Source organism: Peromyscus maniculatus, chromosome 11 (assembly GCF_049852395.1).
Source record: "Peromyscus maniculatus bairdii isolate BWxNUB_F1_BW_parent chromosome 11, HU_Pman_BW_mat_3.1, whole genome shotgun sequence".
Classification (NCBI taxonomy): Eukaryota; Metazoa; Chordata; class Mammalia; order Rodentia; family Cricetidae; genus Peromyscus; species Peromyscus maniculatus.
This window is the reverse complement of record NC_134862.1, coordinates 64,278,292-64,301,129: the sequence shown is the minus strand read 5'-3', so window position 1 is coordinate 64,301,129 and position 22,838 is coordinate 64,278,292. Positions and strand designations below refer to the sequence as shown.

Sequence of the window (22,838 nt, the reverse complement as noted above, 5' to 3'; positions counted from 1 at the left end):
ACCATTATTTGGGGTAAATATTTTATACTAGTAATACATTTATTGAGATGCTGACAGTCACCTGGGCTGCTAGTGATGTTGACACAAATACAGCACTCACCTCAGAAAATAGTTTATTCTTTAGCCAAACGTAAGTGGTTATAGCCTGGGAGCACAGATTCAGATTGCCCTGAAAGACATGTTCCACTGGAAGTGGCTACATGAGAATTTACAACTACAGAACAAAGAAAACCATAAATCAAGGTATTTACTGAGTACATTGGTGGTGACTGCAAGTAGGCAGGCTACAGCAAACCAAGGGAAAGTCTGTATAGGTCTGGGATGTTGTCTGATAACATTTTTAGCTTTTAGATTGGTAGGAGCTAATGTTCTGCTAAGAATACATTTTAGGGCTGTAGTGATAACTCATTCAGGAAAATGCTTGCTGCACAAACTTCAGGACCTGAGTTTGGTCCCAGAGCCTATTTAAAAGCTGGGCCTGGCAGCAGGCACCTGTAATCCCGACTCTGGGGAGATAGACACAGAAGGATCTGTGTGGCTTGCTCACCAGACAGTTGAGTCAAATCATTGAGCTCAAGGTTCAGTCAGAGACACTGTCTCAGAAACCAAGGGAGAGTGACTGAGGAAGACACTGATACCAAACTCTGCACACACACAAAGAGTACATTTTAAAGGGATGCTCAGAATCAGGGGTGGACAGCGAATGGCTTTTAAAGGGACTGAAGACAATCCAAGGTAGTCTGGCTCTGGTCTTCAGCACTATCCACAATCACAAAGTTCAGCCAGTCAGCCTTGAGGAATCTTTTAACACAAGTCTGGCTTTTTTCCCCCCTGGGAACCTCAGTTTATACAAAGACCTATAATGAGACAAAAAGGATCACAAGTTCAAGGCCTGCGTTAGTTACAGGATGAGTTCAGGCAAGCCTAGCAACATAGTAGACCTTGTCTCAAAATAAGAAGTATAATGGACAGGGGATGTAGCTCAGCCACCTTGCAGGAAGCCCTGTGTTTATTTAATTCCCACCACAACATAAACTAGGCGTGTATGAGACCCTTTAAATCAAGAAATAGGTACAAAGAAGTCTAGGATGAGCCAGAAAAATGGCTTCACAGGTAAAGGCATCTGCTGCCAAGCCTGACAACTTGAGTTCAGTCCCTGAGTACCACATGGTAGAAGGAGAGCTGCCTCCTTCTGCATTTACACAGTGGCATATGTAGAAGTATCTATTCCATCCCCAATATTACGGGGAGCTGGAGAAGGTGAACCAGCATAATTTACCTTTAAATGAAGCAGTTCTGTAATAGGTAATATAGATGTATTTCCTATTGAACTATGTTTTAATGTGATATAGTTTTACATTGATATAATATATATTTATAGTTGTTGGCATATCTGCTACATATATATGTAAAAAATTATATCCTTTCACTACAAGGTGATAAGAGAATTTTTTCCACTTCTGTTTTATAATTATTGAGCTTTGTTGAGCTATATACTGAGGAATGGTTAAAATGGTAAATTTTATGGGGGTTTGAAACTACATGTTTTGAAAGACATCAAAATAGAGTACTATTTTGTATAAACAGGGTACCAGAAAAGCACACAGTACAAATCTCTGACCCAGCCTGATAGGCCACAGATGAAAGGTAATGTCCAGACGACATGTAGCTAAGAATGAAATTGAACTTCCGATTTCCCTGCCTTTATCACCCAAGTGCTGGGATTGTAGATGTGTGCTGCCACCATGCCTGGCTCTTTATTTTTATTTTTGTGATACTAGTATCCTGCTCAGGGCCTTGTGTGTGGTGTGCCAGGCAAGTATTGTATCTCTGGGCTCATCCCAGCCTCACCTTGCATTTGGAGGGTAGATTCAATTCTGTTTCCTACTTCTGTTTCCTTGGCCTCATTTGTCATGGCTGTTTCTGTTTCACACAAAGCTGTATTTTTACCTATATCTATTTACTTCGTGAATTTATTGTAAGAATTGCACATGAAATCACATTATAGACTGATAGGCTACATAAATGGGATGGATAGGAAAATGAAAGAATAGCTCCATTTGCTGACCAGTGCTGCTATTGTGCACTTTCCTTTACAAAGATTCCTGAGGGAAACTTTTAGGACCTTGTGTTTAGGGTTACAGAGAGCCAGTGTCAATCAGGAAGGGTTTTGACCTTTAGTTCATGTGGTATAGCAGCTTTCTCACTGAGCACAGTTCATGTGCCCATGTCAGATTTTTAAGTCAAGAAGAGAGAACGCACTCTTTAGAGAGACCATTTTTATGTATGTTGATCATATTCCTAAAGTTTTAAAAAATATTTTATAATTGTTACATATTGAATATATCACTAAATTTTTGTAGCAAAAAGCATTTGAACTGTGATTAAAGGCCTCACAACAGGCAGTAGTGGTGCACACCTTTAATTCCAGCACTCAGGAGGCAGAGGCAGGTGGATCTCTGAGTTTGAGGACAGCCTGGGCTACACAGAAAAACTCTGTCTTGGAAAAGAAAGACAGGGTCTCACATAGCTGAGGCTGACTTCAAATTCACTCTGTAGCAAAGATGACTGAACTTCTGGTCCCCTTTGCCTCTGTCTCCCTCTTGGGTACCGGGATTGCAGCAATGTGCATCAACACCCAGGTTTATGTGGTAATGGGGCATCAAACTCAGGGAGTCATGCATACTAGGCAATGAGCTATATCCCCAGCCTTAAGTTCTTTGATTTTCTCGGATAGTATTGTAAGAAAATTCAGACTTTAGAAATAATTACTGAGTCAAAAGAATCAATTCAAAGTGACTAATTATGTACTTTTCTATAGCGTGCATGTGCTATTACAAAAGCTACATTTGTGAGGAAAGAAGAGTAAAAGATCATGACATAACCTTGTTCAGACTCAGATCTGAGTCTTTTCAAAGAACTAGCCTGCCAGGGTTACCATAGTAACAGCATTATATTAAGTGTACTTTCAAAAGTGTTACAAAGGTTGTTTCTTATGTTATGCTGCATGATTTGTAAAAATGGAGGTGTAAGCATTAACCCTGAACCTAGAATCATTTTTTAGAAGGTGAGGTTATAGGCAGCCCGTTTAGGAAGATTAATCATGATAATATTTTAGTTAGGCCTCTTTTGTTGTATTAAAAAAGAAGCACATTTGGAATAATTCAGGACATTTTATTTTCTGTCATTGATTTTTAGAGACAAAGGAATTCAGCTAGCAGCTAATCTCTGTGTTTAAAAATTTATATTTCATTACACATTTGAAACAACTCCTCCAAGTGTTTTCTTGGGATTGGAATTGGGAAAGTGTTTGAAATGGGTTTTGGTTTCCTTGAGGTTTCTGGACTTTGCAAGGAAAAGTCTTTGGGAACTATAATAGCAGAGAGGCCGTGATGTTATTACTTCTGACAAGCTGTACTTCATTAGATCATACTGCATTTGTAGCTTCTAAAATTCTGTAATACTCCTAAGTTCTTAGTGGAGTTAGAACCTTGCTATTCATGTAAATATTTGAGGGGTATTTATACTTCACATTTCCTGAGACTTGTGGGCAGGGTGAGATTTGCTATAAAATTTTTGAAATAGTTTGTCTCTCAAGTTCATTTACATCCATGTTATTGGTGCCCATCGTCTGGATCCTTTGTGCATTCTGAAGGGTGCTGAGCCTCCCAGGGAGGTTTCCTAGGCAGCAGTCGGTGCCTTCCGGGCAGTAGCCACTTCATTATTTAGAGTGAGCACACACAGTCCTCAAGTGCTGCTTCTCTGGGGTACAGCCAGTTGCTGTCCTCTTGCTACCCTGAATAATAGGCTTCTAGTCCACATTTTCATCTTCTCATGTTATAATAGAAACAGTAATTGTGGTTTTTTAATTCTCTGGGGAAATTTTTGTTCCATTAGCTTTAAAAGACATACGTTCAATTAAAAAAAACTCATTTGGAGAAATGTTCTCATTTTTTTGTGTTACTATTTAAAGTAGCTCAAAACATTAACCCTTTTGAAAGTTAATATACTCAGTTGTAATTTCCTCACATCAGGAAAAATTGTTTTTATAATCTATCTAGACAAGATTGGCTAAAAGACCTGTTGATACCAGAAAACCAAAAATAAGATATTGTTTCCTTCTGATTAGTAATTTAATAAATGCTCTTTGTCATTTTCTGCTATCATTGTGCTGATTTTCAAATGCTATAATTGTTTCTGTATATAAATTTATAAATTTATATGTGTGATATATATGTGTGATTTATATATAAAATTTTTTTGAATAAACCTTTTTACCTTCTTTCTAACTTAAAATACTTCTAAAAAGTAACACACACATTGACACCTTGATACCATTTTGTCACATTGATTATCTTAATTGTTCTTAAAACTCATGAAAACAGCATTTCTATATAAATTATGTTGCTTTAGTAACACTCACGTATAATAGTTTAAAGTTTTTAAATCATCTGTAATATTTTATTGCTCAGAATTATAGGATTTTTGATGCTAAAAGGAAGCAAAGGTGAAAATTATTTGAATTCAACTTACACAACAATACCTGATTAGAGAGAAATTTGAGACTTGATAGAATGTTTAATTTTTATTTTAATTTATGCATACAATTTTATATTGATGCTATCAGTGAAAAACAATGAACTATTATGTCTACTTTTTGTTTGTTTTTTGAGACAAGGTTTCTCTGTGTAGCTTTGGAGCCTGCCATGGAACTTACTCTGTAGCCCAGGCTGGCCTCGAACTCACAGAGATCCACCTGCTTCTACCTCCTGAGTGCTGGGATTAAAGGCATGCATCACCCATCCACCCACCCACCCACCCCCACCCTCACCCCCCGGCTGTGTCTACATATTTTTAGCAAAGAAAAGACAGAAAAAATAAGTGAGGAAATAAACTATAAGGCCTTATTTCTACTATATGTGGTACTCTAGGGAGCAGAAGAGATTTCACTCATCAGCTATTGTTGCTACATAGTAAACCAACCCAAAATCTGGTAACATAAAAACTGCAGTGTATTCTTGCTTGAGCCTCTTTGGGTCTGCTGGAAAGTGACTGGGATAGGTTGAGCTCATCTGCTAGGACTGCTTCTGCGGAACTGTCTTCCCTGGGCTTTGCTCTCACTGTCATTTGGGGGTGAGTCTGTTCCGGGTGTGTTCATTCTGGAGCCTCACCTGATGGAGCAGCACTTAGCACAGGAGTCTCCTGACACGGCAGTGAGGAAAGCAAGTCCTATTGCACAAATACATGCAAGGCTTCTTTACTTGCTGTCTTCCTGCTTCTTGTTAGCCAGAGGAAGTCACACGGCAGATCCAAAAGAAGTCTCTTTTCTGATGCTAAAGCCAGTCACCAAACCCAACAAACATCACTGAGGCAAAGAATATTCTTGCCTTGGAAATAAAGAGGGGCTGAAGGGAATAAATATTCTTCAGCTATAATCTAATTTACCATTATATGGAAAACAATTTAAATTTATTCCTTAGCTGGCAAAGGGCACAAACATAATTTTGCAGAATAAACACATGAGCAGTGTTTCAGTACACTAATAGCAGGATAATACAAGTTAAAATAGTATTTGATGAAAGAGCAATGATGCTCACAGTGAGCAAAGGTATAGGATGGGGAACATTCACTCTTAGGTAATTGGTTGTTTTGTTAAGAGTCTTAAAAATATACCTTTTCGCTGGGTGTGGTGCTGCACATCTTTAATCCCAGCACTCAGGAGGCAGAGGCAGGTGGATCTCTGAATTTGAGGCCAGCCTGGTCTAAAGAATGAGTTCCAGGACAGCCAGGGCTACACAGAGAAACCCTGTCTTGGAAAACCAAAATATATATCTTTTGTTCTAGTAAATCCATTTCCACAACTAGCATAAGTAGAGAATTTGGGAAAAATTAATACATGCTCATGGCACTATATAGTAAGAAAATAAACAGTGTAACAAGTTTATAATAGATTTTGTAGGTGCAGTACATGAAACATTACACAGTAGCTTGCCAAAGGGTAATTCCACCACCTGCAAAGAATAGATGAAGAATAGTGATTGACATCACAATCTAAAAGTCAGGTGTGATGGCACATGTTTGTGACCCCAGTGCTGAGCAGGTAGAAACAGGTAGATTGATAGAACATATTGGCCAGCCAACCAGCACTACTTGGCAAGTTCCAGGCTAAGAGAGACCTTGTCTCAGGTGGTGGAAATGGCCCCTGAGGAAGGACACCTAAGGTTATCCTCTGACCTCCATATATACAACACAGGCACAAAAAGAATACTTATATTATGAAATGTAATATTTATGGGATACATCTGTGGGCTGGACACTTAATTTCACATGTACTAACTATCTTATTTCACAGCAACCTTGGCTATTAAAAGCAGAGCTGGGCAGTTCTTAAGATAGCATTTCATTGAGAAATATTGCAGTTGAGGAAAAGTGGTCATTATTCTTTTTGTGTTTGTAACTCCGCTTGTGGAAGAAGGAACAAATGAGGAAAGTAAGGATGGAAAATTACTACAAGGGAACATCAGGATTAGGCACATTGGCTAAACCAACTTGATGTGAGTCTTACTGAAGGCGGACATAGGTTCTCTTATGCTTATGGGGTTTGGAGTCGCTAAATTTAACAAGATGCTTGCTACAGCTGGGTGATAGAGACTTTCGAAAGCACAGATGCTAGGGTTGGGGCCTTGAGAGTCAAGAGTCTTAACTAAACTGGTCAAGGAGAGAGTTTTTGATAGAGACAAATGCTTGATCTTCATTTTACAGGGAAGGAAATTAAAAACAGTGGTTAAGATATTTGCCAAAGTCCTCCAGCTAGGAAGTAGAAGAGCCTGTGACTATGTATAGAGAGATTGTACCTCCAAAATCAGCTAGCAAGTGGGTAACAGAGCTAGAATTCATATCAAGGCTCTATGATTATTTTTGTTGTACCATTCTGTCTTCTGAGTTTAGAGAATTCCTTGAACTCTACCCAGTGACACGCTGTTAAACTCTAGGTAAACAAAACAGAACCAGTTAGGTAGGGTAGTGTGCTGTCATTCCATGTGACAAAGCTGTATTTGAGAAAGCACACAAGTACATGAGCAAGAATAATGCAGGCTGTATTTATAAGAAGATACCCATTTCCTGGTTCTTGGTCCTAATTGCCACATCCACTGAACACCGAGCCAGGAACTTGCCTTTCACACTGACAGCCACAGCATTGGTTCAGGCAGTGTGGAGTCAGCTCCAATATGAAAGGAAGTTCCCACTCCGCCAGAAAAGAAGAGTCAGAGAAAAACAGAAACATTAATGCTCCCCAGGCGGCGGCACACGCCTTTAATCCCAGCACTCGAGAGGCAGAGGCAGGTGGATCTCTGTGAGTTCAAGGATAGCCAAGGCTACAACAGAGAAACCCTGTCTCAAAAAACAAAAAAAAAAAAAGGAAAAAAAATTAATGGTATTTGAAGTGGAGGGAAAATGATTTAGCATGACTAGCTTGCTTAGTGTTGTGTTCCTTTTGAATTTTTATATCATTATTATTTATGTATGTAATGGGGGAGCATCATGCTGTCGTGTGCATGTGTATGTCATAAAACAACTTTTTTTTTTTTTTTGGTTTTTCGAGATAGGGTTTCTCTGTGTAGCTTTGCACCTTTCCTGGGACTCACTTGGTAGCCCAGGCTGGCCTCAAACTCACAGAGATCCACCTGGCTCTGCCTCCCGAGTGCTGGGATTAAAGGCGTGCGCCACCACTGCCCGGCCATAAAACAACTTTGTGAAGTCTGTTTTCTCCTTCTACCTTGACATGGGTTCCGGGCATTGAACTCAGGTGGTCAGTCTTTTACAGCAAGTGCTTTTTCCCTCTGAGCCATCTGACTGGTCAGAATAGTGCTTTTTTTTAATGGTGTTAAATTCACTTCTGAAGAAATATCAGGTGGCTGGAGAGATAACTTAGCTGTTACAAGCACTCGTTGCTCTTCCTATAGACCCAGGTTTGATTGCCAGCTCCCATAGGGCTACTCACGACAGTCCATAACTCCTGTTCCAGGGGATCCTATGGACTAGTTTCCAAAGGCACCAGGCACACAAGTGGTACACTGTAGATGTAACCAACCGTCTTATTAAATAAGAAACACAGAACCAATGTAAAAGAGAAAGCCAAGAGGTCAGAGCTCAGAACTAAAACCTTACCCTTCCTGCGGTGCTCCTACCTCTCCAAAAGAGAGCTACTTCCTGTGTGTTTGTCTTTAATATAGTCTTTCTGTTCTGCCTTCTCATTGGTTGTAAACCCAAACACATGACTGCCTCGTCACTGCCTGTAAATACAGCCCTCCAGGTCTTAAAGGCATATATCTCCAATGCTGGCTGTATCCCTGAACACACAGAGATCTACCTAGCTCTGTCTACCAAGAGCTGGGATTATAGGCGTGTGCCACCACCGCCACACTCTTGCTATGGCTCTAATAGCTCTGACCCCTCAGGCAACTTTATTTATTAACATACAATTAAAATCACATTTCAGTACAAATAGAATACCACATGCAGGCAAAGCACCCATACATATAAAACAAAAAAGAAGAAAATACTCTTAAAAAGGAAAAGTGAAAAATAATGAGGGGAAGTTGACTATTACACTAATAAACAAGACATGCCATTTACATGCCTCTTAGAATGTACAGAATGTAACTCTGCGCACACGCACAACTAGGACCAACCCAAAGCCTTGAGTATGCTCAGCACATCCTTAGACTGAACTACAGCCTCAGCCTCTCCAGTAATACCATGAATGAGGATAGGGTGTGATTTCCATCACATGTTTGAAAGAATTTTGTCTCTTAATAAAGTAAAATAGTGCTTCATTTGTTCTATTTAATGGAAAATAAAATAAAAATCTACTCATCACCTAAATATCTCATTGACACATGGCATTTGCGTTGCAGTCCTCATGTAGGCTTCTTAAGGCTTTCTACATATTTTTTTAATGGTTATAGAATAAGACCCTAGAGCATATCTTCTTTAAAAGCAAAATTTACACCTGTTTATGCAAGGAAAATCAACACTTACCAAATAAAGTGGAATACTAAGGCCTACTCAATACATTTTATACTTGATACAGAAATTGAATGAAGTCTAGAATTTGTTGCATGGTCCTCCTTGTCCTTGTCACTTATAAACATACTGTTTGTTTCTTTATTGTGGTGCCACATGCCAGGGATCCCAGTACTTGAGAGGCTGAGTCAGGAGGATTTTGAGTTTGAGGAGAGCCAAGGCTACATACCAAGACTCTGTCTCAAAAACATCTCCACCTGACTCCCCCTCAAAAAGAACTACTTTAAATGTTGATGTTTGTAGTTGTTCTTAGAACCTTCCACCTAACCTTCTGTTGCCTACAGTAAGGTTTCACTACCTTCTTCTTGTCAGTGTAACCAAGTCCTCTGCTGGAAAGCACTTTGAAGCAGCGTTTTCCGTGACAAGCATTCTTGTGTGTGAAGAACTAGAACATGGGCTTGGGAGTTGAAACAGGAGGGCCAGCTTAATTTATTCAGTTGTTAACTGTGTTACCCTGAAAAAGACACTGATCTGGATTATAGGTTCATAAACTCAAAACACCAGTTTCTGCCGAAATGTACCTGTAAGCTTTAACTTCTGTGTAAGAAATCTGTATCTGGCTGTGATTGGTTGATCTCTCCATAGTGTGATAAAAGTATATAGAAAACACATGTAAAATACTAGAAAAGGTTTGTTGTTTTTTTTTAACATTTTTATGTATGGTAATGTTTTGCTTGCATGTATGTCTGTGCATCATGTGTGAGCCTGAAGTCCTTAGAGGTCAGAAAAGGGCATGGAACCTCCTGGAACTGGGGTTATAGGTAGTTGTGAGCTACCATGTGGGTGCTGGGAATTGAACTCAGTTCATTTGGAAGAGAAGACAGTGCTCTTAATGGCTGAACCAGTCCCAGAAAGGTGTTTGTTTTGTTTTTAACACACTTGTGGAGGACTTCAATGAGATCAGAGGTCTCAGCCGGCCGTGGTGGCGCACGCCTTTAATCCCAGCACTCCAGAGGCAGAGCCAAGCAGATCTCTGAGTTTGAGGCCAGCCTGGACTACAGAGTGAGTTCCAGGAAAGGCACCAAAGATACACAGAGAAACCCTGTTTCAAAAAAAAAAAATCAACGGTCCCTTTAGTTTCCCATCTGTTATTCTTGTAGCACTGTTTGCAAGTATGCCACTCCGCTAGATGGTTGATTGGGAATTTAGACATTTCTTTTGGAATTTCTATGTCTCTTTTGATGAGGTACCAGTGTATACCTTTTACCCATCTTTGGTTGAACTTGCTGTTACTTTTGAATTTGTTGAGTTCTCTATGTACTTAAATAGAATTCATCAGATAGTGTTTAGAATATGTTTTGCCATCTGCAACTTTTCATTCTTCTAACATGGCCTTTTATAGGGCAAACTTTAGTTTATCAATATTTCCTTGTGTGGACCATGTTTTTTAGTTTGAAGACTAACAACTCTTTACCAAGCCTAGTTCTTTCTTTTTTTTAATCTCAGTCTTTTTTTATTATTATTAACATAATTTTTATTGACTCTTTGGGAATTTCACATCAAACAACCCAATCCCACTCATTTCCCAGCCTTTTTGTGCCTTCCCTCCACCCTTGTAGCCTTCCCCTAAAAAAGAAAATTAAAAAATGAAAATAATTAAAACAAAACAACCCAAAACCAAAACCGCTTTGATTCTCCGTCTTTCCCACCTCTCCATCACATATTCATTTGTCATTGGCCTTGGGAGCTGTGGTGTGTCATGCAGTAGACCCTTTGATTCAAACAGCTTTCCTTACAAATATTCATTGCCGTGAGTTGTTGGTCTGGCTCAAGGCTTCTGGCTTCTCGCACACTATCATCCCTGGACCCTCACTGAAACTTCTCTCAGATCCTCCTGTTGCCCCAAGTCATGGAGATCCTGCGGCTCTGGTTCTACAAGACCAGTCCCTTCGTGTGCTCCAGCAGGTTTTAGATAGGGTAGATGCTGCAATGGACCAACTCAAAGCCCTGGATGTGAGCCTGGGTGGTGGCAGAGTTAGTTAGTCTGGCCTGCTGGGGCCAGCACCCCCATGCCCTTTGTTCTCTTCCTTCTATCTTTGGTGCTGGGTTCAAACTTGGGATTTCATGTGGTAGGCACTGAGCTTTATCACCCAAGCCCCCAAAACGTGCCATAAACTATAAATACAATATTCTATAAGTGCAAAATACAAGCTAGATGTTGAAGTCTTAGTATGAAAGAGTATAAAATGCCTCAATAATTTTATAATGACTAAAATATCTTACATATGTTGAATTAAATAAGATGTATTATTTAATTTTGTCTGTTTCTTTTCATTTTTATAACATGTGGCTAGAAAATATAGCATTGTGTCTGTAACTTCTTGAGATTTTCATGTAGCTGACTCCCTCTCAGCACACTGCCGCAGACCTTTTGCCTGAACAGTGTTTGAGCACCATCTGAAGGACTTCTACCCACCTGCCTTCTCACCCTGTTGTTTTCCTCACGGTTCTTTTCACTGTCCACAATTATCTTGCTCATCCGTGCATGTGATAATTATCTACCCCACTAGACGGCAAGATTCAATGAGGCAGGAAATTTGTCTGCCCTTTAGTAAAAAGATTGACTGCTAGGTACCTAGCATCTAGGATAATGTCTGATTCCCATTCAGCAGATGCTCATATGCTGGATGAGTGGTTTCCACTCGCTGGAAATGGCTCTCTCTGCACCCATAAACTGTTCAGCTACAGTCCCTTCAAGAGTCACTTCAAGTAGCAGCTCCTTCATGAAGCCTTTCCTGGCTGTTGCCCTCCTAAAAGCCACCTTCTTCCTCCATGCCCAGGTCTCTGACTGTACTTCTGGACGGTGTCTGTCTGCACCATCTCTTCTGGATATAGCCTCTTCTTGTTCTTCAGCACGTGCCTAGTTCTCTAGAATAGGTTACAGGCCACATTCACTCTGTTGAAGTTAATCTTTAGTGCTATATCCATATAACAAATGATGTAAATTATAGCCCTTTGTTGAAGAAAAGGATTCCTATGCAGTTTATTACCATAAAAACAATATATCATTTATAAATGTCATCATGCTAACAACTATTTTTCTTCGTACACTTTCTTCCCTTCTTTTTTTTTTTTTTTTTTTTAATTTTTCGAGGCAGGGTTTCTCTGTGTAGCTTTGCACCTTTCCTGGAACTCACTTGGTAGCCCAGGCTGGCCTCGAACTCACAGAGATCCGCCTGCCTCTGCCTCCCGAGTGCTGGGATTAAAGGCATGCTCCACCACCGCCGGGCTTCCCTTCTCCTTTTAAAGAAATTTACAAGCTTCATACATGTGACATACATATATGCAGCAGACTTCATACACCAAAAAGAAAAATGTCTTTTTTAAAAGAAATATACAAGTAAAACATGGATGTATATGTAGATATATGTGTTACTATAATTGTCAAATAATACAGAATTAAAGCTAAAATGAGTTCCCTCATCCGGAATAATCATCTTTGTCATTGCTATAACCATCCTTTTATATACAAAAATAATTTGAAATCATTGTGTATAGTTGTTTTGGTTTGAGGTGTGTTTGCAGGGGTGGCTTTTTTGAGATAGCATCTCATGTATGTACCTGGCTTGTCTAGAACTCACAGAGATCCGCCTGCCTCTGCCTCTGAGTGCTGGGTTAAAGGTGTGCGCCCCCGCTCCTTGGCTGGACTTTGTTTTCTTGTGAAGGTTGAATCCAGGTCTCACACCTGTTGAGCACTCTCTACCACAGAGCTGCTCCTTAGCTTCTGTGGGTAGTTCTGAAGTCAGTTTTCTGCATTATCTTGGAAATATTTTCAATGGTATGCCGTAGTTCCTAGAACTTCAGAGGGGCTCAGGAAAGCACACTCTGTGCTACTCTGAGCCTGGGGGTGGTGGCGCACACCTTTAATCCCAGCCTGGTCTACAAAGCGAGTTCCAGGACAGCCAAGGCTGTATTACCAAGAAACCCTGTCTCAAAAATCAAACAAACAAAAAGCTTCGGATTGCGATTTCTCTTTTCCTCTTTTATTCTTGGGCCTAATTAATTGTATTTTTTTGTCTCAATCATGTAAGAGTATGAGTCTTGTGTAACCACAAAGTTGGGAAGTGATAGTCTATATTCCAACCCAGATCTTTTAACTTTAAAATCAGTTATTTTTCTACTTCCTGTCTCTTTGAACTTTAGAATCTTTAACTGTAAATGAAAATAAGAAAAGTCATTTTGTGTGCATCAATGTAAAGATGGTCATCACCTAAGGGTATTATATGGAGTCTTGTGTGCTAACTAAAACAGTGATAATCAGTGACCATGTACTGATACTCCAATAAAAGGGTTGTGTCCTGTAAGCCTGTGTGCACTGAGAATATTGTAAGTAAAAAGGTGTTCAGGCCACGTAACCACACATCACAGCTTGGGCACTGGAGGACCAGCTGCTTGAGGTCGTGAACTCAGGACTGCTGGAGCTGTGCCTACCGCTGCCGTGGAGGGAGACTCTTAGGAGGCATGTAGCTAGTCACAGTGCAAAGTGAGAGCATATGGCTTCTATGTTTTTATATGCTACAGATTATCTGTGTGTTTAGTCATTTCTCAGAGAACAGCATTATTCTCATAATTCAGTGGTTTGGTTTGGGGACTAGAGGAATAAATGCGGAATTTATTATGTGCTAAGCTCAGGTATAATTTAGTTTACTTCAAGGTTTGGACTTTGAAAACAATGCCTTCTCTATTTTATTTTTTTATTTCGTTTTAGGGTAAAAAGTGGTAATTGTCAGATTAGGACTGTCTTTGGGTAGAAAGACTTCTCACTCTCTTCACTTTAGACTAACCTTCCTGACGTAGATTGATTGCTGGGCCATGTTCCGATTTTCTGCCTATCACTTCCTCCAACTCTTACTTCACTTTTCATTCCTCTCATGGCTGTGGGTATGCAACTCTTAGGAAGTTTATTTTTATTTTAAATTCAATGGATGTCATTTCCACAAATTTATTCCATATATTCTGCCTCTAATGTGGCAGATGGGTAAGAGAGAGACTCCTCTGCTAGAATAGCAATGACTTGATTTTCTGTGATTCTCACCATTACTAAAGTGGACTACCAGGGTAAGCCAAGAGAGAATAAGGTGTAATTGCTTGCCTAAAGTGATAACATCCTTGCAGTATGTCCCTGAATACCAATGAAGGAGGAAGATGAAGGGAGAAACATTCTTTATTTGGGAAATGGGAAAGACCAAAATATAGCACATGTTCATCATTTAAGTCTGTGAGGTCAAATATCACTTGTTCTGAAATATTCTGTAAGAATATTTGTTTATTTTAAAGGTCAGTAAGTCTGCACGTGTGTCTCATAGAAACTTCATAGAATAATTGTGTGCTTAGAAAGAGGAAGCTACTTGAATCAATTACCATTTTAAGAAATGTACTATAAAGGCAAAACTTAAAATCTAGAAATGCAGGAAAATTAGCACACAGTGTTTCATTTCACTATTAATTACTTTTCCTCTGACAACAATTTATATTTGATTATTTCTTTAGTAATTAATAAAGAGCATCAGCTTTCAGTAATAAGACTCAGTAGTACCAATACTCACTTGATAAACACCAATTTGTGACCTGATGAATGTATACCCATTACTCTGTGCAAATCCTCACTTACTAGCAAACTAATTAATAGATTATTATTGTAAAAGTTGAAGTAGTATTTGTAGAGTATATGGCGTATCATAAACATTTTTAAATTTTATTTTAAAATAAAAAATAATAACAATTGTTTTTAAAAGTTGCAACTATAACTTATTATTAAATTGCTTGAAATAAGAAGAGTGAGTTTCATTCCATTCCTGAATTTGCTTTATTTTTTACAAACCTTGATAGATGAATTGTGAGCATGTTTTAATGTATCCATGAAGCTGATAATTGATACTAGTTAGCTGACCTCTGAACAAACCCAAATATACCTAGGTAATAAATAGTGTTAGGCACCTAGAATTCATATTCAGTGTTTTAATATAAATATTCAGACCAATATGTTTTTGAAGAAGAAAAATTTTATGACTATAATTTAAACCTGAAGACTAGTTTCTATCGAAGCAGAGCTTTTCTGCTTTTTTTTTTTTGGATGGAGCAATCAGAATCCCTTGCCTTTTCCTCCTCCTGACTGTCTAAAAGAAGCTAAACAAGTGCTATGCTGGTGTGTTCAGTCACTAAACCAGCTCTTGGTGAGTAGACACTGGGGACACTGTTTTGGTGTTGGTTGATTTCCATGATGTAAATATTCTCTTCAGGCCCAATTTTAGGCTACTGATGCTGAATGTAATGTTGAGAAAAGATGTCCAGTAGACCAGCATTGTACAGTGTTTCCATCATGCAGACAGAATGTATGTATACAACCCCGGAAGGGTTGAAAAGAACAAGGTTTAACACCCTGAAGAAGTGATGAATTCCATGTATCTATTACTTTCATATAGCTAGTTATGTCTGTGTGACTTAATGTTTAATAAGGATTGTTTCAGCAAACAATATGGATCTCATCAGCTGATACATACTAACTCTGGTTGTTCTAGACCTGTAAGGTATCAGTTTTTTTCCAACTATACAATTCTGGTGTTGGTAAATGTCCAAGCATTTATTTTTTTCTAAGATACAGAGCTGATCCTAAGGCCCAAGAAGTCATTCTGCAATCAAGTCCCACATATCTTTTCCAATGTCATTTCAAGTAGCTACAAACTGTCTTATGTTCTGTGTCCCCTGCCCAAATGTAGATGACTTGTAATTTTTTAAGCATAGCACACTTTCCTACCCCAAACCTTTTCAAAAGTGTCTTCAGCCTTGAATGACCTCACTTCATCCGCCTGGCTTTCGCAATATTGTTTATTTCTTTTTCTAGAAATATCACAAATGCTACTGATGCTCATTTCCTTCTGTGGGAAACTCCCATTCTCCTTGATGTTTTTTTCAGTTCCTTGTACTTCATTTGAACTCAAGTTTATTTTTGTAGCAAATGTCTATCGTTCAGTAGATTATTAATTACCTTTGGATCATACTGTACTCAACACATTAATAGCTGTAAAATGATCAATAAATACTTGTTTATCTTAGTGAAACAAATTCTGGAGAGTGCATGATACAGACTGAGAAACTGACCAAAACAACCTACCTAAACGTTTTTGAAATGAGATCATATGCACCGTTCTTCCTCCTGCTAGTTCAGATTATTTGTTATCTGTCCATATCTTGAAACTGGAGAACATCTCAGGAACTCTGGAACTTACTGAAGGACAATTTCAGAGAGTAAACAAGGCACTGAAGACCAAAAAAGATCAAATTGTTGAACTATGTTTACAAATTATTTTTATTCTGATTTAGTGTACTTTTAGTGTTCTCAGGATAAAGCCAAAAGTACTGTTTCCAGTATAAAGATAAATTGGGTCTTTGTATTAGTAACGTCCCTGTGAAAGAAGGAAAACTAATCAAGTTCTGTGACTTGAGGGAATCTCGTTTTCATAAACGTAATGGGTGAATGCCTCATCAGTCTGTTGGGTTCCTGGGCATTTTTTTCCTAGAGTTGCCTGATTGCCTTCACAGTGAGTGTTGACAAGATCAAAGTATGTGAAGGGAATGCTCTAAAGTCAGAAACACCCCAAGACCTTGTGGAGAAGAATTGGCACCTTCTTTGTGATGGTTCTGTGTTGTTTTTTTTGTTTTTTAATCTTTTACCCTAAACTGCCACCTAATGGCAAAAGTTTAAATGACATGTTTATAAAATCCAAAGAATACATTGAAATGTTAGAGATTCGTTAAAGATCCTTACTCCTTAATAAACATTTGTATAATTTTGTATTCTATTGGTTCAGTGATTTTTTTTGGACCTCAGAGAAGTCATAATTATTATTATCCTTTGTTAGACAATGCTTCTACTCAGGATGTTGGTTTTAAAGTTTGATTTCTTTTTGGGGCACTATGGAAAATCTAGTAAGTTTTTCTTTTCCTCCCTCTCTCCAGAGCGACAGCACTCAGACACCGTGGTGTTCTTCTACCTGTGGGTTGTCTTCTGTGTCATCAGTTCCTGTTATACCCTCATCTGGGATCTCAAGATGGACTGGGGTCTCTTCGACAAGAATGCAGGAGAAAACACTTTCCTCCGGGAAGAGATTGTCTACCCGCAAAAAGTATGTATGGAATGTTCACACTTAAGGAAAAAAGTTAAAAAAAAAAAAAAAAAAAAAACGAAAACAAGAAACCTTAGCTATATCAGTAGTTAGACTTTACAGCAATACTGACCCAAAGTTCTAATTACATTAACCTAAACATGATAAAAAAAAATAATTATCCAGCTGCATGGTGCACGCCTTTAATGCCAGCACTCAGGAGGCAGAGGCAGGTGGATCTCTGTGAGTTCAAGCCCAGCCTGGTCTACATAGTGAATTTCAGGACAGCCAGGATGGTTACACAGAGAAAGCCTGTCTCAAAAAACAAACAAACAAACAAAATTATCCAAGATACCAATCCAGTCCACAACAAACCCGTATCACGTGTGCCATGTAGTAGATGCAGTGAGAATATAAGCGGATCAGCAAATGGCAGTGCAGTGGTAACTCTGGAGAGGGTGACTTGCTCTGAGAAGCCTGTTTTCTTAGTGTGTTTGGCCGTTTGCACACTCCCTTCTGTAACTTCGATGATCTTCCCTTGCTATAGTTATTACATTGTGTTATGATGATGCTTGGGTGTTTGTGTTCCTCACTGCTCAGAAGAATTCTTGGCGTGTAGTAGACTTGTGTACACCGACTGAGTGGCTACATACTTGACTGAAAAAGCAGCTTTATGAACACCCATGGGGAACGGCCTGCCGACTGCTCAGATCCTTTTGTCTATTGCAATGAGTGCTTTTTGGTGCCAACCAATCAGAAAAAAAAAGTAGAGAATTCTATAGGAATTATTTCAGCACTTTACCAGCACATTAGAATAAAGCAGTATGAGAAACTGAATTTTAAATCAAAAAAACAAAAATATCTTTACACAGATGATTTAGTAAAGGTAAATACCATGATTAGACCTGGAAAAAAAAAATTGAACAATGACCTGGGAATCTGGGTATGTGTATTCCAGTCCCAGCTGTATCACTAAGCTATTTAGTCAGCCAGACACTACAGGAGATTCTCAAAGATAAGGGTTTAGACTACATTAGTTCTTGATATATTCTCAGACTTGAAGTTCCATTATGGATAACGTATAGATTGAGTCAATAGTATTTTATCCTATACTAAAATGTCACCATTACATCAAATTTGTGTTTTGAAAAGTATATGATTGTGTGGTATTGGGTAGAGAAGGCTGTGACTGAGGCATTAAACATTTTTTTATATTCTCAATTAAAAGGAAAATGAACATGGTGAGGCCAGGCAATAGCATGCTGGTAAAGCACTAGCAGGACCAATACACAGATTAATCCCTAATGCCATTTAAAAAAAAAAAAAAAAGGAGGAGGAGGAGGAGGTCAGTATCAGAGTAGGCATGAATTCAGTTAAAACTACTTTTTTTTTTAATGTTTATTGGTGTATTTCCTGCATATATGCCTGTGTGAGTGTGTCTGATCCCCTCGAACTGGAGTTACAGATAGTTGTGAGTTGCCATGTGAATGCTAGGATTTGAACCCTGGTCCTTTGGAAGAACAACCAGTGCTCTTAACTGCTGAGCCATCTCTCCAGCACCCCAGTTAAACTACTTTTAAACTCACCACATGTGTGTTTTTTATCACTGCTTGTGGTGTTTGGTGAACACTACAACTCATTTGTTTCCTGTGCTGATGCTTCAGTGCAGTGTATCTTTACATAAATGTTAGTCTGTTTTCTATTAAAATGAGTTCTGATTTACTGTTTTCTATGTAATGGAATTAATGAGTAGAATCTTTCAATTAGTTTATTACTATTGTACATTTTAATGCCATAGAAAATAAAGGACATACTTTCTTACATTGTAATTGCAAATTTATGAGAAAAAAAAGTGAAGAAACTATTTGTGAAGTCCAGTGAACCTTCATTATAAAATCCTATCATAGACCTTATAAAAATCCTGCCTGCTTTCTCTCATGTGGGGAACCTAGATTGGTATGTATTTGTGTGTGTGTGTGTGTGTGTGTGTGTGTGTGTGTGTGTGTGTGTGTGTGTGTGTGGTGAAACTGGAAAGGGGACCCTGAAAGGGTTAAAAAGATCTTATGGGAGGAGGAAGATGGGAATGAGGATGCATGTGTGACATGAAAATAAGGAGGAGCTGTTGTTGGGAAGGAAGATGGGATGGGGCAAAGGGTGGGGCAAGGGGGATAAGAATAAAGACTATGAAATGCCCTCTGAAGCCTGTTGCTTATTGTATGCTAACTTAAATTTTTAATTTAAAAACTAATCAGTCAGTGGACAATGTCTAAAACTGACTAGTCACAACATTAAACACATTATTACTTAAAATTGTGGAGGGCAAATGGAATGGGTAGTTACAAATGTCTGTCTCTGGGGAATGGAAAAGAGGAAGTACAGGGATCGATGGTTGGTTATTTTTAATAGCCTTCTGATGGTGACTCGTACACTGTGTTAAAATGAAATAGGCTTGTAGAGATGGCTCAGCCCATAAGAATACTTACTTGGAGAGGACCTGCACTCAGTTCCCAACACCCCATGGCCGCTCACAACCACCTATAACTCCAGTTCCAGGGGACTCAGTATCCTCTTCTGGCTTCCAAAGGCACCAGGAATACACACAGTATACATATAAACATGCCAACAAACACTTGTACACATAAAAGAACAATGCTAATTAACAATACTAACAAGAACAATTTAAAAGTAAATTAAATACTATAGCTTAGTACATAGCAGTTCTAGTTACCAAAACCATAGCCTTTAAATACATTTTTAAGTGCTAATTTTGCATAGTAATAAGCAAATCCGTGAGTTTTGGGATCTATTGGCAATTTGTATATTTAAGACTTTTGGTAATTAAACTGGATTAGTTGAATATTATCTCTTATGTTCAACCATGCTTGTGAAATCTAAGCTTCATTTGATTTATCAAATGAAAAACAAGACAAAACTTGTATTATATATGGGATAAAGAAATTTAAAATTTTAAGTACAAATGGTACAATTAATAAATCTGCTAATATCCTTTAGTATTAGCAACTTAGTTGGCTTATCATGTTTCTCCTAGAATGTAATCTCAGTTGATCAGGATTTTCATTTAACTTAGAAAGAGTCTGTGTACAGTGTACACATGAACTATATTTGTTAAATGATTTCTGAAACTTAGTGCTACATTATTTTAAATACTGCGCTATTTAGGAAAAGTAAAATGTATGTAACATTTCCCCCATGTATCTGTTGGTGGGACGTCTATGAGTCTCAACAGCTGATGTAGGGGTACTTTGTAAGAAACATGATGAGAAACATTGCTGTGAAACAATCTTTTGTATGCTGTAAATATGTATTATTCTCTTTGTTAATAATAGAGCTGATTGACTGGTAGCCAGGCAGGAAGTATGGGCAGGACAACCAAACTAAGAAAGGAAGAGAAGGGTGGAGTCAGACAGAGTCACCTAAGAAACAGGATGCTGGAGGACCAGTAAGCCACGGACCACATGGCAATAAATAGATTAATAGGAATGGGTTAATTTAAATGTAATAATAAGCCTGAGCCATCGGCCAAACATTTATGATATAAGCCTCTGAGTGATTATTTGAAAGTGGCTGTGGGACAGAGAAACTCCGTTTACATATGGAGTTTCAACGTGTGGCTGGAATTTCCACAGAAAACCTAAAAAAGCTTAAAAGAAGGTTCTCAACACACAAAAACGGAGCCAGATGCAGCTTCCTAGTCTCACAGTCTCATGCCAGCCAGATGCAGAAGAAGCAAGATGCGAATGTTGTATTGAGAAAAGGTACAAAGCCATGTGGATAAACATAGGTAACAATTATGTGTTAATTTAAGTGTAAGAGCTAGTAATCAACCTGAGCTACCAGCCAAGCATTTGTGAGTAATATTAAGCCTCTGAGTGGTTATTCCGGGACTGGCAGGCAGGAGAGAACGGTTTGTTGACAGAACATACTCTATTTGCTTGTATCTCCTAGGCCTACTACTACTGTGCCATCATAGAAGATGTGATACTGCGCTTTGCTTGGACTATCCAAATCTCTATTACTGCTACGAATTTTCAGCCTCATGTTGGGGACATCATTGCTACTGTCTTTGCCCCCCTTGAGGTTTTCCGGTAAGCAAACCATTGAGCAATCTATGAAGGATTCTTTTAAGATGCCCGGTACTGGGCCAGCAAGCTGACTCAGCAGGTAAGGCACTCACCACTACCATGTCTGATAATCTGAGTTCAGTCCTGGGACTCAGATGGTAGAAGATACTTGTCCTTGACCTCCACACATGAGCTATGGCATTCGTGCCCACACAAATACAAAGAAGACAATTAAATGTAATAAAAATTTTTATTTGGGTATGGGGTGGTACAAACCTCCAAGCACTCAGGAGGCATAGGCAGGTATATCCTTATGAGTTCGAGGCCAGCTTGGTTTGCATAGAGAGTTCTAGACCAGACAGAGATACATATGAGACTCTGTCTCAAAAAAAAAAAATTATTATTATTATTATTATTATTATTATTATTATTATTATTATAAAATCACAAAAAGATAGGTTTAAAAATAGTAGACATTCAGAAATGAACCAAACATGTTTGTCTCTTTTCACTGTGAAAGACAGCCAACAGGCGCAGGGTGGAAGGAAGGTTCCAGAGAGACTTGAGTCCATGGCAGGGGTGGCGACATAGCCCGTGTCAGAGGCTGGTCCATCCCAGTGGACCGGAACCAGAAGACGGAGGCCAGAACTAGGGGCAAGTCCAAATTTCAAAGATCCCAAGTGCCCTTCTCTGGCCAGGCCCCACCTCCTACATGTTCCACGGCCTTCAAAGTAATACTGGAAAGACTCAACAAGTGAGCCTTTGGGGACATTGTAATGTCTAGTGCCCTGGAGTCAGAGTTAAAATTGTAACAAAAATGTTACAATATTTCATATAGACTGGAATTGAAAGTGATAGCAAAAGAAAGTGAAAATGCAGCTACAAAGCCGCTGGAAACATAACCATAAATGTATATATCAGAAAAGTAGGAAGCTTAAGAAATCAGAAAAAAATTAAAACTGCAAATCTAACCCAAAACACGGAAATGTATAGATTAGAAATTACCCGAACAGAAACTGTGCAGTGGAGAATATTAACAGAAAGCAACAATTGATGAAGTGGTACATAAGACTACTCCAGGGAGAGCGGGAGGAAGAAGAGTCGGTCAGAAACCATCAAGAAGGCTGGGGTGTGGTTCAGAGGCAAAGTCTGACCAAAGTGCACAAAGCTCTGCATCCCCCGCCCTGGCCCAGGAGGGAAGTTCTGAAGGTTTTTAAAGAGACTCTAAGTACCATTAGATGAAAGAGTCAAATTCCTAAAAAAAAAAAAAAAAAAAAGGAAAGGAAAGGAAAAATCTAGGAAATTGTTTTTTGAAGGCATCAAAATTTAAATCAATATCAGAATATTTTCCATGAAGAAAACGCCAGACCCAGAAATTCTTCCAAATAGTTGAAGTCAAATTTTTACTGATTTTTTTTTTTTTTTTTACAAAGCACTTCAAAGGAGAGGGACAAAAAAGGTATAAGAGGCCAGCATGACAGTCATCTGAAACCTCCAAGATATTCCCAGAAAGACCCTGTGCTACCACTGTGTTGTCTTACAGCATAGTTAGAGAAGTCCTGAACAC

The 22,838-nt window shown here is 38.7% G+C and overlaps 1 protein-coding gene across 2 annotated transcripts in view; it reads left to right on the top strand.

Moving 5' to 3' along the window:
- The window catches only part of Xpr1 (xenotropic and polytropic retrovirus receptor 1), a 164,011-nt gene that overhangs the window by 128,665 nt on the left and 12,508 nt on the right, over positions 1 to 22,838 (top strand). Inside the window, exons 12-14 of one of the 2 annotated variants that reach the window (XR_013043343.1) lie at positions 17,044 to 17,210; positions 21,156 to 22,196; positions 22,296 to 22,528. Coding sequence is in view for 1 of the 2 variants with exons in the window: in XM_042258340.2 (XP_042114274.1) it covers positions 17,044 to 17,210; positions 21,156 to 21,295 (307 nt within the window). In the remaining variant the exon portion in view is untranslated. Of the gene's footprint in view, positions 1 to 17,043; positions 17,211 to 21,155; positions 22,197 to 22,295; positions 22,529 to 22,838 lie in introns of those variants that run through there. The other variant, XM_042258340.2, reaches the window with a different exon arrangement.